This window comes from Diuraphis noxia, unplaced genomic scaffold (assembly GCF_037042655.1).
Source record: "Diuraphis noxia isolate RWA-SAM2 unplaced genomic scaffold, SU_Dnox_SAM2 contig0004, whole genome shotgun sequence".
Taxonomy (NCBI): Eukaryota; Metazoa; Arthropoda; class Insecta; order Hemiptera; family Aphididae; genus Diuraphis; species Diuraphis noxia.
In genome coordinates, this window is record NW_028301714.1 from 28,666,377 (window position 1) to 28,688,625 (window position 22,249).

The following is a 22,249-nucleotide window of genomic DNA, read 5'->3' on the forward strand; positions in this document are numbered from 1 at the left end:
CCTAGTTGTTTTCTATCTTGATAGTGTTATCAAGTAGTTTTCTTTGTTTTCGACATAGTACAAGGTCTATGGTTTTCGACTACCTAGGTTCTTGAAAGATTCTAGGTTCAAGACCTTTATCGTTTTCCGGGTAGATCCGTGCTCGGTGGATTTACCGAGGAATCATGTGGAACCACACTCACACAGTCACATTTATAAACATATACGATTCTAATACTAAATTATGGACTGTATGTTGTGGACTCGTGGTCGTGGTCACAAACTTTACTTTCAACAGTCACAACCATGAACGTAAAGCTGCAGTCGTAGACTCGTAGTGTGATGATAATATGACTATGGCCATAACGTAGGAACAACAACTACAGCTGATGTTTAGATAACTATCGAAGAGACGTATCCGGTTGTTGACTCGAACATCACATTGGTAAACAAAATGTTTATATAAGTGTTAGCACGTCGTAGTCCAAATAATAAAATATAAACATTAATGAATAATGATAATAAATAACAATGTCATAATATTGTCATCTTCATAACAGACGTGTTTTTGTGATTGTCTTTAAACGTTTCAGTCAAATTTAAAATCATATTTTTTTGTTTGTCCGTAAATGCGATAACATTGTCCGCTTTTGTTGTTTTAAATTTGTTTGCTAAATTTACCCTATTACCCTTCCCTATCCCTTGTTCACTAAGAGTTACAATTATGGCTGAGTGGAACGAAAGTCAGTTTCGGAAGTATAACATAAAAATGGAAAAAATACCTACCCTACAGTATGATGATCCAAAAGTAGACTCACTTCTTAAAAACAACGTAAGGAACTTAGTGTAATAATTTAATTTTTATATTAGAGTAACACAATGCAAGTCCCAAGCAATGGGATCATAATATGATTGTTAAATAATAATATCATTCACGTCGGATAGGTACCTTGTATAATAGTGTACACTCATATTTTTGTACACTTATGAATAGTATTATTTCACATCGGGGACTTCATAATTATTGTACTTATCATGAAATCATAACAATTTCAATAATTATACCTAATTTAAGATTACATACAGTATATTATTTAACTTTAGGGGGTTTGGTACTGATATTTGTTGTCTCTATCTTTCTCACATAAATCATAGTAAAAACTATACATTATTTCAATGTGTGTATGAGATAGAACAGTTACTTTTTTAACTTCATTTAAGTTATTTTTTTAAACAAATATTTTAATTTTAAACTTTGAAATCAAATTTTTTGAAAGTAGGGTGTGTATTTTTAAAAGTGGCTGATTGATCTCATTTACATCTCTTGCTGAATTCAAATTGTTTTTATAACATTAATCACTTTACTATATCAATTGAACTGATGGACGCAAAATGGGTAGTTCTTTTATTTATTTGACCTTTTAAATGACATTTTTATTTTTAATAATCAATAATGTTCTAAAACATTTTTAATCCTCTTTTTTAAATTAATTATTTAGAAACCAGTACTAATCAAAGGATCCAAATTAGTTTCTCAAGTGCTAAAATGGGATTTGGAATATTTAACAGAACACATGAATTCCATATGCTGTAATGTATTGGTATCGAAAAATCATGAGTTCAAGTATTATGATCAAAAAAAAATCACCCCTAATATGACATTCAAACCAATCAGTCGACCAAGCCCTATGATATTTTCTGAATTTGCTGCAAAAATAAAAGATTGGAAAAAAGGAGACGCCAGGTAATATTTTATAAACAAAGAAATGCTCAACATTTTTGTTTAAAATATAGTTTACTAGTTTTATGTGATATAAAATAAAATCAGTTGTATTTAAGAAATAAATCTAAAGTCGCTTCAATTTTTAAGTCATAGTGTTATGTAAATAAAAAATAAACTTAAAAATATTACTAGGAATATTAAAAATTACATATCATTCATCTTAATCATAGCATGATAAGTTTTGTATGTATGTTAATGTTAACAATCTTCTTTTTCATATTATGCACATGAACATAATTAACCAATTAATAAACACATACAAATTTATTGATATTTTGTAAATCACAACAGGTGTTTGTTGAGGCTGTTAGCTACTTTTGGTTTTTTATTCGATGGTGGTGAAGAAACACATGGATTGTACATATTATCATTATGCTTATAAATATATTCTACCTAAAATTTTATTTGAATCAGTAAGTATAAATCAAAAACTGATAAATATTATTGTATGGTTAACCAAAAAATCAATAGGATCCTTGGGTGTATTTTTCATAATTTCCAATACTCCATTTATCAATATAGGATTTACACATTTGATTAAAAAATTTACTATTTTAATATTTTCTAGTGAAAAGTGTTCTTTTTTAACTGTGGGTTCTTTCAACAATTGAGCTAGCTATATCAACATAATACAAAATTTTACCAACACATAACATTCATAATATGTGTATAATTAATATCAATAACAAATATTAAACAATGCTATTTATATTAATGATGTTAATAATTATGTACTCTATTCAGTGAGATAATTCATTAATTCTTTACATTGCCTTGTGCCACCCTACTATTGAAACTATAAAAAAAAGGTTCCTTTTGGCAGGGATAGGGTGTTGCAAGGGGATACAAAGAAGAATCAATTTTGATCAGCCCCTGACGAGTTCTCTCACTGTACAAAGTATAGTATATTTACATTTTTTTCATAAATATCTTCTATTGCTAAATCATCATTTTCAATAATTGTTGGATGAGTGTTGTATATTTTATTGATCACAGCTTTTATGTCACTAACTTTGTTTTCAGCTTCATTATCTAATTAATGTTTATAAGTTACATTTATTATTGAATACACGTAAATTGTAGTCCTGACCTTTTACTTTTACTGGCATACTTATTAAAAGTGAATTAAACAGTCTATCAAATTCTCCATAATCAACAAATATGAAATTACTTTTAGTTATTAAGAAGTACTCTTTAAACATTTTTGGTTTAAACAAAACTTCTAAGTAATCAATTAAATCACGATTTTTTCTTATTTCTATATTACTAAAAATGTTTGTCAGAAAATTATCATATTATAGTATTTAACTAGTTAATCTTACTCGTTTTCCAAAATATGGTTCATGATTTCGCTTTCAGTATATTTAGAGTCTAACGAAGGCCAATCGAGTAATTTTTCTAATGGATCATCACATACTATTCTTGGATTTAAATTTGATTGTTCTACTTCCGAATTATACTTCACTTTCTTCATAATATTATTTCCAACCATAATTACATCAATAATGATTGCTAAATTTGTATAAGAATTAATTTTTTTTCTATGTATACTTTCATATTTCATAGGTAGGTACTTGGATGTATTTCATCTTCAAAACATGTTAAGTCGTTTTTTTTATTGAATTCAAATTGTTCCAAATCAAAAAGTTTTTGAGCTTGTTCAGTATTTTCAAGAAAATTACAAATTATATAACCGCATTTATTCATTCTATTTTGTAATATCTTATTTTTTATAATTCTATAGTAATTATAATGTTTAAACTTTTATATTTTAGTTAACATTCTTAGTTTATCATGTAGACTGATCAGTTTTAACTTACGGTAATAAATATTTATCGCTAATTTTACCATTGTCTTTAAAATATTTTTTTTGCTCTTCCAATAATTGTTTGTTACCAAGTGTTGGTAGATTATTTAAATTATTTTCTTTAAATCCGTTAATAGACTCATGATATTGTGTATCTAATTTTTGCTGTGATGTATTGTTAATTGTTGAAAGTTTTTGGTCAACTAATTTATTATTAGTTATATTTTGTAACCAATATGAATCAATATCATAGACACTATTTTCCTAAAATGCGTGATACAATTTTATAATATGTTAGGTTATAAAATAATAAATATTATTTTATATTTTGATTTAAAAATTTAAATTAAAATTATATGCGTTAGGTTAGCTTAAAATATAATATATATTTTACTAATATTTTGAAAAATTCTTCACTGATTGTCACTAGATCAACAAAGTAAAGATTATACAAATATGCTAATTTCTTGGCAAAATGTATTATTTCATATGGTCCATTGATGATAATGTTTTTCTTCTAGAAATAAATATACATTTTAACTGAATTTAGGTTTTTATTAAATAAATATCCATTCTAGTTAATTAATTGTTATTACTTTTAATCATTTAAACTACTGTAAAATTTGTATACATAAAGTTTGTATACATGATAGAATAAAATACAAATCTAACTATCTAAGGAAGAGTTATTAAAAATGTATTGCTTCAAATTATAAGTGTTTTTATGGTTTTGATTTACTATGTCTTACCATAAATTTAGTTTTGTATTAACTTACTTTAAAATTTTTTTCGTAATATTCAAAGACTAATGTTTTGGTTTCAGTAAAAATCCGTGGAATAGATTTGTCCAATCCCATAAATTGTGTTATATAATTATCAATAACAGGAACTATTTGAATTGACATAGTTATCATGTCATAGACAGTTTGCTATGAAAAAAACTTAATTGAAAATTTTATAATGAAATGAATTATCACTCAGTTCTTATATATTGATAGTATAATGTTAGAAATCTATCAAGTATACCATTAAGTGTGTTATTATTTATCACATTTTATTTCAAATTTATTTATAATATTATATATATTTTCTCAATTAAGTGTTATAAAAGAAACTTACGGTAACCCATTTATTTAGGCATAAACTTATGTAATCACAGTATACATAACTTTTTTTTTGAAATTGCTTAATTATACACTTGGTTATACTCCGTAGACTAATTGTCGCGGTTTCAATGCCGACTATATATGGTTTGGTTACTTTATCATAATACAAAACCAAGTTTTTAACAATTCTAGAATATATAAATTATATTGAAAACAATCTAAATTATTGTGAAAGTTATATTTAACTTTGCAAGATTTTCTACATGTATAATAGGTAAATTATTATCCTCTTTTGGCACCAATATTTGTTCCGTGTCACTAAAAATCATTTTATATATGTATTTTAACATGTTTTCACCTTGACCATAAACTAAACCCGGTGCTAAGATTATTCCATAAAAATATCCACTGTACTGTAAAATATAAATTAGACATGTATATGTATAAAATATTTTAAATGCTTGTGGTTATCTTGTGTACTTCATCATTTAGTGATAATATACAATTTTCCATTTCATAAAATGACTGAAAATTTGGATGACAAATACGATCCTTATAATCATCTTGAGTAAATGGACTTTCATACTTGTTTAAAAATTAATAGAAGCTTAAATTATTTATTATTGAATAGTATACAATGTATATGGTTACTTTGTTTTTAGTTAAAGCCCATGTTTGTATACTTGATATAAGTATAAATACTCTAATTCCACTTTCTTTTGCAACAACACTTTTTGGATGACATTTTATATATTTAATTTCTTCTATTATACCTAAAAAAAGTAAAATATTAAATGTAATTTTGAATTAATTTTATAATGTTTGAATGAATTATTTTACTTTGTAATGCCATACTAGCTTCAGTTATTTGATTTTTAGCCAACGATATATCATACACAACTACTGCACATTTTTGTATTTCTTTCATTAATAATAGTTTGTTATTTGAAATAATTAATTTTTTTACATTTTTCAGGTATTTATACTAAAATTAAAATTAGTTATTCTATATCAAGAAATTTTAATTAAAATTTTTTTTATACCCTTTCATTATTGATGATCAATTTATTTTTGACTGTAGTCACTATATTATATTTTATTAATTCATTATTATTTTTATTCAGTTTTATAGTAGGTTTATGTATACTATAAAACGGTAGATTGTCAATGTTTTTTATGTATTGGAATTGCATTTCTAAAGTATCATCAACAACCTCCTCATTCATATATGTTTTATCTGAGACTTTGTTTTCTTGAACATCTCTTTTATCAGATACTGATTTAACACTGTTTGTTTTTTTATTTAATATTGAATTTTGACTCTTTTGTGACTGAGTCTTGTGAAATGATTGTGCTTTATATTTTTCATTGGGTATAATTTTTTCAGTTTGTTCAATATCTAAATTTATGAACTCAATGTCCGTAAATAGTGCTTGATTGATTTCCTATATTATAATTAAACTTGATATAAAGACAATACCATTCTTAAATGTTTTAGATTTTTATTATTACTAATTTTAAACCTTATGAAATTAATGTACTATTTGTACTATTATGAATTTAATTTCGGTATTCGTCCAAGATGCAATCTGCATTCAACATTATAGGTACAGTTATACTTTTTTGGACAAGAGTATGCTATTTATGCACAACAATTTTAACATTTGTATAAAATAATTAATATTTAGATGCTGTAAGTATTTCTACATGGTCAATGTCAGTCTTTTAGGTTAATTAGAATATAAGTTTTTTCCATCCTAGTTAATTATTTAATTAATTTTTTTTGGACTTTTTTAAATATTATTACCTATTAACAATAATGATGACTGGTGGTAATTATTTAATACCGATATAACTTTAGAGGTATTCAATGTAATGTAGCAGCAAATTTATTAAGTTTATTTTTAAATTTAATTTTGAAGCTACATAAAATACCTAAAGTGTACTAAATTAATGTAAACTAAGCATATCTAATTTAATCTTAATATTAAATGTTTCAATATTTTCTAGTTTTGAAACAGTTTATGATTTATTGATATGTATCCATTGTTATTTTCCTATTTTCCATTACCTGTTATCATATAGTTTTGTATTGTACTCACAATTAATTAACATAAAAACTAACTTTTTCTTTTTCTATTCTTTATAATATTATTAGTTATTACTAATAAATCTGCAATTTACTAACAATAAATTATTTCAGTAAATATTTTATTGAGTTAGTGAAATTAAATGCATTTGTATAGTTTAATTTCTAATTACATTTTACTATAAATATATGCTTACAGATTTACTATCAAAGCTAAATTAATTTACCTGTATAATGTATTTGCCATGATAAGAATCACCATTGTTTACAAATACCCTGTTTGCAGCATACATAATATGAGTTTCTAAATCAGCAATTCGGTTATCTTCTCGGATGATATGAACCTTTCTTTTAGATGCTTCAAAACCAAAAAAATCATTTTTTTCTTCAAATTCTGATAAATCAATATTGTTGATAATTTCATCTTCATTATTAGTCATATTTTATTTTATCAAATATTAACCAAACTAATCACATAAAATGTAAATCATGTACTGTTTTTATAATGAATAATGTGTAATATTTTTGATTGAAACATTAGAAAAAAAAATTACCTCTACTTTATTTTGTTTCTATAGGAACACGGTGAATAAAAAATAAATAATTATGCATATCATAATATTTTGGTGCTGTTATAACAAATAATATTGTATTGTGGTTTTCAGATTATACATGCAACAAGTATTGAATAACTCAATTAGCCAACATATTGTTAGTGACTTTGTTATGTTCAATTGGGATTGGATCATTTCAAAACAAAAAGCATGTAAATGGGGTTCTCTGACATCTAATCTTCTTTTAATTGCACAAGAAGGTATAAATAAATAAATAATATATATATTAATAATAGTGTTTAATTCAGTGTCAAGTATTTCCAAATAACTTGGGTTATAATTTCTTTGAAATTTTATTTTATATAGTATGTCATTATTAATGAAGTATTTTAATTGTTTTTTATTTATCAGAATTTTCAAACATCTTTTTCTATTTAGTATTTACTCAAAATATGTTTCTTAAAAAATAATTATTTGACATTAATTCGTATTTATGCTTATAAAACTTTGGTAAGATTTTTGTAACAATAAAAATGAATAAAAAATATGCATTACATTCTGAATTATTATAGCTTGTATTATTCGATTGATTTAATCCAATGTTGTTTGGTATAAATATAACAATACAATTTATCATAGAAACTAATATATTTGGCTGTAGGTAATGTTACTCCATGTCATTATGACGAGCAACAAAATATGTTTGCTAGCATTCGAGGATATAAGAGATTCATTTTATTTCCACCTAGCAAATTTGAGTGTTTATATCCACATCCAGTTCATCATCCTTATGATAGGCAAAGTCAAGTAATGCTAGATTATTCATTTGAAAATAACACATATATAATTTTACATGGTTTTCTTTAGGTGGACTTTGATAATCCAGATTACAAAAAATTTCCAAAATTCAAAGAAGCTTGTGGATATGAAGTTGTAGTTGGCCCTGAAGATGTCTTATATATACCCATGTATTGGTTCCATCATGTTGAATCATTGATGCATGGTGGCTGTACAATTTCAGTAAACTTTTGGTTCAAAGTAAATTAATTTAATTTAAATTATATGTAAAGAACATAATATGTATGTGAAATATAGAAACATTAACAATGAACAGGGGGTAGGTAGTTAGTGTAAGTATTGAATAAACGAAAGGTGAATTTTTATTGTGTACAGGAAATTAAGTAGAATTGCAGAAAACAACCTTGGGAAGGGGTTTATGATGATATACTTCATAAATCCAGGTTCAAAACCTAACTTAACCTTTATACATTTTAGTAAAATTACAATAGATATACAAGTTGAGGATGGCCCATGATGCACAATGTTTGCAAAATATGTAATATTAGTTGGGGAAAGCCTCGAAGAATTGAATAAAACACAAGACAAGTGATGACCAGTGCTTGAAGAGAATGGACTATTGATTAGTTTGTGGCAACCATATATCATTTTGGCTGAAGTTATCTGGGAATTGATATAAAGTGACACAATATTATATATAATGTATTCAATACTTAAGATTGGTAGTACAAAGAAGGTCAGTGGAGGGCTTAAAAATTATGATCAAGTGTAGATGGATAAAGTGAAGAGAAGCGCCATTGCATAATGTGCTTAGAGAATAACAATAATATATTTCTAAGATAGAAGTGGGGCCAATCATATGTATGGATTATAATGTAGGGTAGTATACAAGATAATGGAACAGAATATGAAAATGTTACGAATTTAAGATGGATTTGTCTAGGTTATGATGCGCATAGATTGTGAACAAAATTACCATGATGGGAATAGGTTAAGAAATTTAGTCTTATGAGAGATATTATTCAGAGGTAATGTGAGTTGTTATGAAAATGAATATCAAATAAAGGAGAGGCAGAGTAAGATCAAAAAGCGACATAGGCACCCGCAGACATTTTTCTTGGGTGGGGGGGGGGGAGCAATGTTAGGATTTGAGGATTAATATTATAATTTTACTAGGTGTTTTAAAATAATAAACTTTTTTATTATACTCGTGTACAATATATTATATTTTATTATATTACAACTTATTTTATACTTTAAATTTGTTGTATAGTATATAGTAATTTATTTTAAAACATTCAATTAAAAAAAATATTTTGAAAAAGCCTAGGGGGGGGGGGGCAAATGCCCCAGCTTGCAGCCCCTGCGGGCGCCTATGAAAAGCGATGTCTAGATGGAATAGAATGATCAAAAAAAAAAGTTTTTGCTAATAAACAAGAGATAGGAGATCAAACACTAATGAGATATAGGACAAGGATAGTCGACTCTATGTAGTTGGAAGTGTAAAGAAAGATAAATTTAGAAAAAGAATTATTCGTAAAGAAAATTACCATTACAATTTTTTTAGGCAGGACCTGTTGAAAAAATTGAGTATCCTTTGCTAGACCACCAGAAAATGGTTATCATGAGAAATGTGGAAAAAATGTTAGCAGAAGCATTACATGATCCAAATGAGGTTGGTAATATGCTGAATACAATTGTTTTAGGTCGATACACGTCTGACACTAATTAATAGTTCCCAATTAAATATGTATTTTAATTTTTAACTTTAAAAAAAGATCTGATTGAATAATAATCATCCAAACAATGAGGTTATTTAATACTTTTAGTTTATATAGAATAACATAAATTTCAATATGTTCTTCTAATTTTAACATTAATTTATTTTTATTTTTAATATGATTTTTAGTAATTTCAGGCATGGTTTAAATTGTTAAGCTTTAACAGTAATCAATAGATGCTACTTAGACTTATTGTTTGTGTATATTAAAGCCTTGGATCATATACACTGGATATATAGACTATTATTATAACACGAGGCATACTAACTGCAATACATATATAACTTTATTATGCCTAAATATCAAGTAGCGCACCAATATATTATTTAGATTTTGCTTAACAGTTCTATTCAGTTTAAAAATTTGTTTAAATTTCACGTCTAATGCAAATAGAATCAACTAATTGTGGTACCACTCAGTGACATACCCAGAAATCTCCCAAGGGAGGAGCCCACTAGTTATAACACCAAAATTATATATTTTAGTATATTACATTTAATATATTATTAAAATATAGCAATTTAAGCACCTATATTTAAGTATGCACAAATATCGCTATATTCACAACTTCACGATTATACTAGGATCACACTATGCGTTTTATTGGCAAATGGCAACCGATCGGCAATTGAACAGTAACGTGTGCAGTATCAACTTATTGTCATCAAAACAAGTATCAGTTTAGTCTAGACACAATAATTTGTCATTGATCTTATCTTTTTCTCTGTGAAGAAAATTGAGAACTTTTTGATATCTATTTCAGTATTGCAAAACAATATTTGATTTAAAATTTTTATTTTTATTAATTTCATATAACAAATCATTATTTAATCATACATTATAAAGTATAATATGAGTAGTATTGTGTTATACTGTTATATGTACTACATGGATGGTGCTGCCCTCTAAATATGCCACTGGTACCACTTCTCTATATTTCACATGTGGTTCCGATTAATGGTATGTGCTATAGTTCTATCCATTGTATATGATCAATCTACTGTAAATACATGTTAAATATAATACATTTTTATTAGTCATTTATGCTCTACTATGATTGCAATAATCTTCTTTTTTTTATTATTGTTATTTTCTTGTATTTATATTATAGTAGGGTGTGTAAATTCAAACTCACATTGTATAATTTGTGAACCATATTATAGCAATCATAACATGTATATAACCCTTAATATTTGATCGGGGCCAGAGTGGCGCAATGGTCACGCAGTTGATTGCGACTCACCCAGTCATTAGTTCGATTCATAGCAAAGTGCAAAAAATTGTGTGTTTTTACGCGATTATCAATTTCTCGTCATTCGGTTTCCAACTAGGTCCCACTTAGACCGTACATGTCTCCTCTTGGAGAAGAGAGGTAGTATCTTGTTGATTATAAGGTCATTCCAATGAATAAATACAGAGAAAAAAAATATTTGATAATATTTATACTTCATTTTTTACATGGTTTGTACAAACCGTTTAGTTTTAAAAAATAATTTCAAGGCTGATTTTAAAAAAGAACCTAATGGACATACATATAAGTTTAATAGATGAATAATAGTTTAATGAAATAAACTATTTACTATTTGGAGTACAGAAGTTAAATAATTATATTAATTTTATTTATAACTAATTTATATATATTTTAAATTTTCTAATATTGAATTGATTTTTTTTCTCAATATGTATTATATTGAACATTAATATTCTATGAAATTATTATTTTCTTGAACTTGTATTGAACATAAGTGCCAAATGCAGAGTATTAATGTTCAATTATATGCAATTTCTTATTTTATGATTCTATTATAACATTTTATTGACTTATGTGTGTTATTTAACATTTGTAAATTTTAAATACTTTTTAGTATATATTTTAACCTATTATTTTTAGTTCCTAAATTATAATATTGAAACATCATTTTATGTATAATTTTAATTTAAATGTGATTTCATTGTGATTTTAATATTATTTTGCTGTTTGCTAGTCTTCTTGTAATATTTTAACTTATTACATAATAAAATAATTTTTAAAGTACTTATTTTTGTTAAAAGCTGGTATTACATAATATATACAACTGTGTTTTAATTGAATATAAATAAAAACTAAAAAGGTATTTTATTTAAATTTTTATTTGAGGATAGGTGACCTAACTAATAGGCATACAATAGCACTAATAAAAATATTTAAAAAGCAAATTTTTTCTTAACAATAGGCAATTTCTTTGAAAGAGCCAATATAAAAAATCCCCGTTTTCTAAATAGACTACTTGAAAGGTATTATGCTATGCTGAGCAACATTTTTTCACTCTTTAAGTTAAGTTTATATTGGAAAAATGTAAGTTGAAAGTTGAAAAGTTTAAAGTTTAAAGTTTAATTTTTTAAAACTGAATACTTACAATCCAAACTTAAAATAAATCAATAAATACAAGCAAAATATATAGTAAAAATAACACATATAACATATAAAGGAAGCCCATCTATATACCCTTTGTACTAACAGAAGTATTTAGTTATTTAGGTAAATTTTATAATTTTAGTAAGTTAATTTTTCATGGAATCACAGCGGTTATGGCACCATCATCTCTAAAATGTGAGTTAAGCATTCCCTAGTAATGCTTATATACAAGTGGTGCACTGCACTCTATTTATGGTACAGGGTTTACCAGAAGAATCAATTTACATGCTTTTTTCCCACTCTTTTGGAATATCCATCTAAAGTATATATTTATTGTCAAGAACAACCAATATAGGCGCATATTTTATGAATGCATATAAATGTATAAAATATGTTAGGCTAAAACTACGGCTCATTTAGGATTATTAATGAATAATGATGAATGTATTACTGTAATAAAATATTCAACTGAAATTGGATCATTACAAACAATAATAATTTATTATAATAAAAGAATTGTTAGTAAGACAGATATAAAACTTAGTAAATCGTAAATGATGAGTACATGGTATAATTATATAAGTATATATATTTTTTTATAATGATTAAATACAATTTAGCAAATTTTTAGAAAAATAAAGTCTCGTTAGCAATTTCAAAAATAAATTGGTTTAAAAATATATAATAATTTTCAAAAAAAAAAAAATACAATTTTATTATTTTATTACTAATGCATTTACAAAAGGCACCATTTTGATTGTTTAGCAACATGTTCTGACTAGATACCAGATATATATAAATTATAGATATAGAATAAAGCTAAATTAGTAAAAAAAAATGTATACAACAAAACTAATATAATCTTAAATTTATGTATATATATATATATATATAACTAAAGTAAATTATTGAAGTTTTACTTTTAATAAATGATTATTCAATGTAGATCTGTCAAACATTTCATTTTATTTTTAAAAATTAATTTCTAATCAAAATTGAATAAATAGTTTTACAGTTGTATGTATAGTAGAAATTATGTTAACATATATTCAAAATTTGAAATTAATATTTTTGTTCAGAGTTTTATCTCAGATTCTCAGAACATTATTTTTTTCAGGCTGTCTTTAAATATATTTATTGAGCCAATAGTTTCATACTATTAAATGTGTAAATATATGTTTATAATCAATACTGTAAATGTATCACAAAGACTCAAACTAATTAAGTGTTTAACCAAGCAATTTGTTGATTTGACTATTAACAGGCATCACTGTTATTCAAACTTTTTAATAAAAAAGTTGCATCAAATAATTGCAAAAACAGTAATGAGCATAGGTACAAAATGTATATTAATACCACATGCATATCTAATATACCGTCAAAAGTTTATTAGGTATTGTATCTCATGTGGTGACAATTGACAACTTAAACATATTATTATTCATATTTAAAATATTTACTTAAAATTTTTTTTGACTAGAGGCATTGGTTTGCCGCTGTCAACCAAGTCTTTTGCGGTACTAGCAGCAGTCGGTCTCATGAATCCCAATGATTTTCTGGATGGTGACATTCCCGTCATACCGGATCTGCCTTGGTTTTCTTTGAAGCTAGTGCTCAATGGTTTTGGCTTTGGTTTGTTAACAGGAATTGCAATGCTACTGCCACTGCTACTACTTCTGCTAGCCATAGGTGTATCACGGTTGTGAAGTTGCAATGCATTCAGTGGTTTTTTGGATTTCAAATCTGTTGTCAAGTCATTGATAGCACGTGTATAGGTTGCAATACCAGGTATCTTTTTGACTGTGCTGACAGAGTTTGAGCTATTTAGCGAACTCCTAGAACTACGCAAGCTACTTTTAGAACTTGATCTTTCAACAGGTTTTGGTGCACTTGTGGTTCTAGCTATAATTGGCTTTTTGGCAGCTGTTGGTTTTATTACAGGCTTAATCGATGGAATAACTTTTACCACTGGTTTCTGAACAGTTAGTGGAGTTTTGAAACTACTTGTTCGTTTTGGCAACTCAGTTTTTCTTATTACTATAGGTTTAATAGATGACTTGAGCGAATTTGTCTTTCTTAGATTAGGCGCAGCGGGCCCATTACTGCTATTAGTATCATTACTTCCACTACTGTCAGCTCTAGTTATCGTCTTTGGTGTTGGTTTTTCGGTTTCAAAATTACCTGAAGAAGTCTCCTGACTTAGTGACTCAGCTGACATCAAACTTACAGATTCTTCAAAACTGAAAATAAAAACAAAAACAAAAAAAAGTTAATAATAATAGGCTTAATGTAAAAGAATAAAATAAGGAAATAGTAATGGTTTTATTTACCCTTCATCATTTAAGTCATGTTCAGTTCTAGTTTTTATAGGTGGTGTTAAAGCTTGCACTCTGATCTCTGGTATGAACTCACTTTTCAAATTTATTGATGATTCATCATTATCGTGAAGATTTATCTTAGTTACTCTGTCCAGAGCTTTTGGTTCGATAACACTTTTTTCAGGGGTAAGCTGTCCATAAATTTTCACAGCTTTCATAATATCACCATGATCTACAACACTTTGGTTTCTGGTTGTCCTAGGCATAGACGAGTATAGTCGGTTTCTAGAAAAGTCCGTATTATCATCATCAGATGTTTTGTACATTAGTTTATCTTTCCACTTTTTCAACCGAACATCTGTTTCCTCGTTGGCATTTGGTGATTCATATCCTTCTAATTTTCGTCCTAAATCATCTTCTGGAGTTTTTCTATATCTCCGGGTACGCCTAGCTGCTGAAAATCTATCAAATTGACCATCTCCTAGATTTTCTTCTTCAACAGTTTGAATTTTTAATGGAATTGACTGGGGTTTTACAATTTGTCTACGAGATGTTGGAGGTGTTTCTATATTATCTGAATCAATGTCAATTTTATCAGTTACATCCCCTGGATTAGTAGAATCTGAAGTTTTCCGTCTGGGGGCAAATGGTGGTAATAATTTTTCTTCTGGTGAATCCGGACAGGGTAATTGTTTTCTTAATAAGGAAGGACTTCTTATATTAGATTTTATTCCAGGCTGATCTGTTCCTCGAATATAAACTGTTAAACGATCTTGATTTGATACATTTTGTCCTAATTTTTCAATAAAACCCTTTCTCCTGTCTTCTTCTTTGATAGCCTAAGTTTGAGTTATAAATAATAATATTAAACTAAGTTTTTAGTTTAAATAATGAATATTAAAAATATGCACTTACGTGTAAGGGTTTGCTATGATTATCAAAATTAGTTAGAGAGGTTGGTTTTTTACTTCGTTTCAGATTAGTATCAGTTTCTTCTGATGTATTTGGTACATTTAAGTTAGATTTACGCCATTGAGATTTATCTTTGACCGGAGGTTGAGCTTCTAAAACAATTTAGAGTTAATATTTTAGTTCTTGGCTAATTCAAAGATTTTTCTTACCAGCAATTGCTTCCATAACACCAACAACATCAGTTTTATCAATAGTAGGTCTCCAATCAGCATATACTCTTTTATATCCATCTTTGTTAGCATCAGCTAATTTTCCTTCAGGTAATGTATCCAAAATGCTACTACGACCATCACTCTCAGAGTCATTTTCTAATGATCGTCTATTATTTTGTATTCGTTGAGTCTTTCGCCGTAAATCGTCAGAATCTTTATCTTCTTTTTCATTCTCTTGCAGCCATGCTTCAATCTTTTGTCTCCATGCTCTATAAATAAACATAACAATAATTTATTTGTTCTTAAACATAATTTGTATTTTATTTTTATTATACTTTGGCTTAGATTCTTCTTCAGGAGTTGATGCTGCAGTAGATACAATTGACTTTGTTTCAACAACGGGTGATGGTGAATTTGCTCGCTCTCTATCAGCGCTGAAATCAGCACTTAATAAGTCAGGTCTTTTTTTACCACTACCTCTGAATCTCCTTGCCCACGAACGGTCTATTAAATGAATAGGATATGGTAAATATTGATCACAACAACATTTTTTAAAGAACTGACATTTCACCAAATATTTCTATTATTAAGTAACAATTAAACTGTTTTTTGTAGTGTATAGAATATTAAATATGGAGACTTAAAACTTTTGACTTTTAGTTACATTATTATTTTTATAGCAGATAAGTTTTTAAAATCTTAAGAATAACTTAGCTATTTATAGACATTTAAAACTTTTACGTTTATAGTTTAATTTTTGATTTATGTTAGTTATATTTTTCATTTATTGGTCGGAAAAATTAAAAAATTATTTTTTTTATATATTATATTTAATACTTATTTAATACTTATTTATAACTTTCTTTATTAGATATATCATAGTAGGTAGGTATTTTAGTAGATAATATTTAATTCATAGAATTTTAATAATATTAATCGATTATTTAACATAACAAAAATAATTTGATTAATTAATAAATAAATTGCATAATATTATTTATTTTTTTAAATTTAATAAAATAATATTCATTACCTAAACTACCCCATGATTTTCTTTGAATATTTGACACAGGCGGAGCATCTTGATTAGATGTTCGTAAAAAATCCATTAATGTTACTTCATCTTCTTCTGATGGCACTCTACTTCTTCTACGACGCAAACTTCCATTTGGGGTAATATCTTAGAAATAATTAATTTATAACATTTTTAAAAATGTCAAAATTAATCACTATACATTACATAATATGGTACATAATAATTACCTGGGGATAGATTATCTTCTTTATTAGGATTATCAACAACGCCAAGTCTTCGTCTAATCACAGCCGGTGAACCAGATATTGATACATTATCATCTTCTGAAGCCACAATTGTCGCATTATGTGGTCTTTTACCCTGGAAATAAATAAAAATAGAATACTCAAAAACGTTAATTAAATTAAATTATACATACCTTATCAAAACTCTTTTTATGAGGAAATCCTGAACGAATATCATATAAAATTGAATCAACTAAATTACTTTCAACATCAGAGCCATTGCCTTGTAGATCATTGGTCACTGTCAAGTGTATAATACATATAAAAATGTTATATAGTTATTAAATTAAAAACCATAATATCATATAAATAATTCATGATTTTACATAAACGTTTTTTCACAGCTAACTGTTCTTCTCTCAGTTTTCTTCGAACTAAAGCTTGTTCTTCTTGTACTTTTCTCCGTTCGTTTTCAGCCACTGCTAATCTAAATTTCATACAAAAACTATGAACAATTCGGAAACATTCTTCTAATTTGAATGTGTTGATATCCTCGCAAAAGAAATCGGCCAACGTTTTTCTCATGGATTCCAACTCAGCTATATCACTTTGTAAGCCTCCAACTTGTCTTTCAGCAACCTATTAAATTTTAAATTTTAACTTTATAAACAATAATAGCCATTTTTTAGTTTTAAAATAATATTAATTGTTTATTTTGAAACCTTTAAAAATTCTATCATTTGATTTTTAATATCTTGTTCAGTATTGGGAAATTCAATTTGTTTTCGCACAACTTTGAACCTTGAATCTAAAGCATTTATTTCATTTTGCAACTGTTCTACAGTAGTCCTAAAAATATATATTTTTTAAATTAATTAACGTAATGAATCAATTAGTAAAAATATTGTTTAAACACTTTAAACCTATAAAGGTTATTTAATAAAGGACGTTGTATATGTATGCATTGGCCCATCTAACTAATACATATAAGTATATATCATATCAAATATTACACTGAGAGAAATCCATTTTTATCTGTTATTTTAATATTAAAGAAAATTGTCCAATTATTAAAAAAGATATTATTATCGAGTGCCCCGCGTTTATTTTTTTAAGATGTTTTAATTGTGAATCAAGTTATAAGCATTTTTAAATTATAAATTATTTAAGAAACCTATGTGGATAATATTAATGTTTCAAATTTTAATAATAGGTTAATTCGCTCTAATAATCTAATAAATCAAAAATGTCAACTTAAATTTTTCTGCTATATATTAATATATATTAATATGATAAAGTCAACACATCATTTGGGTACAACATCATCAAGTATTAAGTATTTAGCTGTAAAATTAGTAATAACCTTTCATAATTAATGCATATTGTACACAATAGTTTCAAATTTAGGATTTGTAGTGACTTATTCTACATTATTATACAAATAAATTCAATTAAATGGCATATTTATGTACTAGAATTTTAAATTATAACAATTGATTACCTAGTATTTAAAAATCAAATGTTTAATATTATCGTTATGTGGACTGGTTGACTGGAGAGTATATTTTAAATATGAGGAAATATTTTTTATTAGTTATTATGGATATTTGTTAAGTACTTAAATGAAAAAAAAATGAACCTGCACCTATTCTAATATATATTAGTTATTATAAATTTATTTATATAATCAATAAAATATTTTTATGAACTAATAGCATATATTAAAATATTTTACTTGGTAGCTTCTTCTAATACAGACATCTCCTCAGGAAATTTAAGTAAATCTTTTCTATTTTTTTCTGCTTGCTGTAAAAATTGAATAACATTATTTCCCCTGACCATTTGATAATTTAACTGAATATTTATTTGCAGTACTTACCAGTGCTACATAATGGATAAGATTCATACCAGGTTTATTAGCTCTTATATCAGTGAGTTTTTGTAAGGAACTTAATTTCACCCCAGCAGCTTTTCCTGCATAGCCACCCTAAATTTTTAATGCTATGTTTTAATTTTTTCATATAAGCAATTTTTAAATGTTTTCACTTACAAAATTCAAAAAATTCCCAGCACAAATCACCATATAGAGTACTTCTTGGAATCGTTTGTTCGTCATTAAATCTAAATTGAATTGTTTCATGTATCATAATTTTGTATAATGAATTTCATTAAAAATATTAAGTGTTTTTATTACCTTCACCAGCGACAATCATTGAATTAATGCTTGGCTCGAGGTAACTCATATTTGACGCGAATTCCTCTTTTAATAACATACTTTCAATGCGTAACTTGTAACTAGAAATAAAAATTCACAAAAACACTATAATTGTGTTACATGGCATAAAGGTAAAAATCATTATAGAAGGTTAATCGCGTAGTTTTTTCTTACTTGGGAATGTCAATTAGTTGTAACAAAAATTTCTCGGCATTTCCCAATTTGGTCTTATCTCCTTCAAAAGCCCTAAGCATTTCTAATTCATCTAATTCTGGTAAGATTTTTAATAAGCCACGCAGTTTTTCTGCCCCTATATCATCATGATCACCATCACGTATCAATTGTATGATATCTTCATTTGAACTGAAATGTGAAAACACGAACCATATTATGTAATCATTGTATAGATATATGGGTGGTTAACCGTAGATATTATTTAGTACAAACTCTACAAACCTACGGAATTGTTTCAAAAATATATTAACGTTTAAACTTCGTTTTCCATCTAATAAAACAATCTATAATTCAAAAATAATTAAAATATATATTTCCAATAACAATCAATAATATAATCATAAACATTTTTTTGAATAAAATGTTATTAAATTGTGCTGTTAAAGCTTAAAAATAATTATTAATTTACTTCTGTTGGTTCTTTTCGTTTTCTGTCACATTCAGTAATATCTTGGCCTAATCTGAAGTTCAACACTCCACTTTGATTAGTTGGTGCTGTAGGGGCTTGTTGACAAAACAAACCTTCCATTTCTGACCAATCAAGATCTGGCATGGGTGAATTTTGATGGCTTCTGGCCACAAGTGACCAAATATTATGGCGTCCAACGACCTAATTTTTTAGATTGATTAGATTACACAAATACAAACATTAAACTTCAGTACACTAATTTAAAGACAACAAATGATTATCTAACTGTATAATTGATAATTATTCGTACAGCCATAATTAATGAATAATCCTAATAATGTTTTATTTTCTTATTTTTTTGGTCATTGGCTTAGCTTAATGGAAAATGGGCTCGAAACAGTAAATAAACTAGCCTCTCTAAGCTCAACTAATATTATATTTATGAAAATTTAAAAATTACACGTAATATTGTGCAACAAATGGTCGTACCTTGAGCTTTGGGGCCTCTGGTCCTCGAATTGCCCTATGATAACGTCACGTCACCACTAATTTTAATACATCTCATACAAATATGAAATTATGACTTTAATCTTTATGCATGTATAGGTAATTATGTTGTTTTGACAAATTATACTTAATTGATACCTATTGCTGTCTATTGTCTAATGTCTATGCTGTTGTCTGTCTGCTAGGTATTTAGATTAGAATAGTATGTTTATGTTTTAAATTTTAGGAGATAACTAATAAAATAAATACAGCTCTATCCTTCACGATTAATAATTTATTCGATAAATAATAAATTATTTCATAAAATGTATTACTATTTACAACTCGGTACTCTTCAAGAGTAGGTAGTAGGTATAATACTGTAATAGGTATTGATTATAATAAATATTTAAAAAATGAATAGGTACAAAAAAGATTATTGTGAATTTGTGATAATTGGAGAAAAGCAAAAGTTAATATTAAATAAAAAATACATGAAAATATATCATAAATAAAGAATACTTAAAATAGTTTCAAATTAAGTCAATAATATTTAATATTTTAATAGATTACATTATTATATAAATCGTGCGCGTACCAATTATAGTATAATTTCTATGTAAATGTTTTAATAATTATAACCTATTGTTCTTATTTCAAAACGTCATCTTCTCTGATCCACGGTAACCTAACAGTGATTGATTTTATAAGCATTTTTATAATTTTTTTATAGGTACATACAATTTATGCTATTTATTATTTTTACGTTTTCCATAGACAATGACGAAGACATACGCACAACAGCGACAAAACAAAACAAAAACTCACTTTGTTGTCAGGGATTTTGTTCCAATTAATAGTTTTCATTTTGGCTTTAGGCGTAGGGGTTTCTTGTTGAGGTAAAAGTTTAGCGACCGCCGATACCGTGGGTGGAGGTGGAGGTGCGTCCACGGCGGTGGCCGAACCGCTGTTGCCCATCGCGAGGAACCGTTTTCCGGTGTGTTGCGCTAATTCGACAGCGGTAGGCTGCTGATTTTGAGGAAAGAAAGGCGCTGGGGGTACCGGTGGCGGCGGTACGCCCATCAACGGTGGCGGAGGTGGTGGTGGTGGCGGTGGATTCTCGGAGGACTGCTGAGGAGGTGGTGGCGGTGGAGGAGGTGGCGGTGGAGGTGTGACCGACGTGGGTGAAGTCACGTTCGACGGGCCCAACGACGGCTTGCGCCCACAACAGCACACCCGCAAACCCACATCCCTGGGCTGACTTTGGCCGAGAACGCTTGGTGAGCGCAACAGGCGCGATGCGTCCTGTCGGTTTTCGAGCAACGTCGAACGGTGTACCAACGTTTCAGCCGTATCCCAGACGATATCGCTGACGGCTTCTTTGGGATCGATCCTGAGCAGGTGCTGGAGGATGCTCAAGAATGGTATTTCTTGTGGCGTGTCTGCTACCTGCATTATACACAACAAACAGTCACGCATTTGGTCTTGGTTATAAATAATTAACGTTTATCATAATTTTTTAGTTGGTCATTGGTATTGACTATTCAACAATGATGCGCATGTATAAATGTATATTATAATTATTTATAATTATGTAGTATTCATCTAATGCATTGTGAGTATAACGAGTAGCCGAGTAGGTAGGTACATTAATGAAGTAGGTATAAATGAAAATTAAACATTTTGAGAAAATCGAGTTTTTAATAGGTATTTTAAATATATCTTTATGTGATCCTTTATTATAAAGTTTAATACATTCAATTTTTCCACTATAACATTATACCTAGTACCTACACTATGGAATTGTAAATAATGATATTGTTACTTAAGAAAATATATACACTCAAAATCGTCAATCTTGAGTCACTACACAATTGTATTCACAGTGGGAGTTTTACATAGGTATACATA

The 22,249-nt window shown here is 27.3% G+C and overlaps 3 protein-coding genes across 6 annotated transcripts in view; 1 reads left to right on the forward strand and 2 right to left on the reverse strand.

Annotated features, from left to right (window-relative positions):
- Positions 1 to 265: 265 nt before the first annotated feature.
- Positions 266 to 11,934, forward strand: LOC107173162 (hypoxia-inducible factor 1-alpha inhibitor-like). Of its 3 annotated transcripts, XM_089225143.1 has the most exons (7): positions 465 to 811; positions 1,479 to 1,723; positions 7,430 to 7,578; positions 7,980 to 8,125; positions 8,186 to 8,356; positions 9,684 to 9,791; positions 10,482 to 11,934. In XM_089225143.1, the coding sequence occupies exons 1-7, from the start codon at positions 704 to 706 to the stop codon at positions 10,527 to 10,529; spliced, it is 975 nt and encodes a 324-aa protein (XP_089081269.1). In that variant the 5' UTR covers positions 465 to 703; the 3' UTR covers positions 10,530 to 11,934. The 3 variants fall into 3 exon arrangements, with proteins under 3 accessions (XP_015379068.1, XP_089081269.1, XP_015379067.1); XM_015523582.2 differs by lacking the exon at positions 465 to 811 and adding an exon at positions 266 to 424 and having other exon boundaries at positions 9,684 to 11,934; XM_015523581.2 differs by having other exon boundaries at positions 468 to 811; positions 9,684 to 11,934.
- Positions 1,737 to 7,204, reverse strand: LOC107173163 (adenylate kinase 7-like). Its single transcript, XM_015523583.2, has 16 exons — positions 6,992 to 7,204; positions 5,719 to 6,120; positions 5,516 to 5,660; positions 5,327 to 5,448; positions 5,156 to 5,260; positions 4,922 to 5,088; positions 4,689 to 4,863; positions 4,346 to 4,498; positions 3,964 to 4,086; positions 3,583 to 3,833; positions 3,337 to 3,500; positions 3,085 to 3,274; positions 2,853 to 3,028; positions 2,676 to 2,794; positions 2,220 to 2,378; positions 1,737 to 2,155 (listed from the first exon to the last, which is right to left on the reverse strand). The coding sequence occupies exons 1-16, from the start codon at positions 7,202 to 7,204 to the stop codon at positions 2,045 to 2,047; spliced, it is 2,775 nt and encodes a 924-aa protein (XP_015379069.2). The 3' UTR covers positions 1,737 to 2,044.
- A 913-nt stretch (positions 11,935 to 12,847) lies between the features above and the next one.
- Positions 12,848 to 22,249, reverse strand: part of LOC107173157 (protein diaphanous homolog 3-like) — a 40,810-nt gene continuing 31,408 nt past the window's right edge. Inside the window, exons 7-24 of one of the 2 annotated variants that reach the window (XM_089225141.1) lie at positions 21,167 to 21,787; positions 19,853 to 20,053; positions 19,666 to 19,727; positions 19,384 to 19,572; positions 19,189 to 19,289; positions 19,045 to 19,115; positions 18,874 to 18,981; positions 18,730 to 18,800; positions 17,717 to 17,843; positions 17,381 to 17,633; positions 17,189 to 17,295; positions 16,998 to 17,130; positions 16,768 to 16,914; positions 16,070 to 16,238; positions 15,732 to 16,003; positions 15,526 to 15,671; positions 14,623 to 15,449; positions 12,848 to 14,532 (exon numbers count right to left, since the gene is read on the reverse strand). In XM_089225141.1, coding sequence (XP_089081267.1) covers positions 13,749 to 14,532; positions 14,623 to 15,449; positions 15,526 to 15,671; positions 15,732 to 16,003; positions 16,070 to 16,238; positions 16,768 to 16,914; positions 16,998 to 17,130; positions 17,189 to 17,295; positions 17,381 to 17,633; positions 17,717 to 17,843; positions 18,730 to 18,800; positions 18,874 to 18,981; positions 19,045 to 19,115; positions 19,189 to 19,289; positions 19,384 to 19,572; positions 19,666 to 19,727; positions 19,853 to 20,053; positions 21,167 to 21,787 — 4,389 coding nt within the window. In that variant the 3' untranslated portion in view covers positions 12,848 to 13,748. Of the gene's footprint in view, positions 14,533 to 14,622; positions 15,450 to 15,525; positions 15,675 to 15,731; positions 16,004 to 16,069; positions 16,239 to 16,767; positions 16,915 to 16,997; positions 17,131 to 17,188; positions 17,296 to 17,380; positions 17,634 to 17,716; positions 17,844 to 18,729; positions 18,801 to 18,873; positions 18,982 to 19,044; positions 19,116 to 19,188; positions 19,290 to 19,383; positions 19,573 to 19,665; positions 19,728 to 19,852; positions 20,054 to 21,166; positions 21,788 to 22,249 lie in introns of both variants that reach the window. The other variant, XM_089225140.1, reaches the window with a different exon arrangement.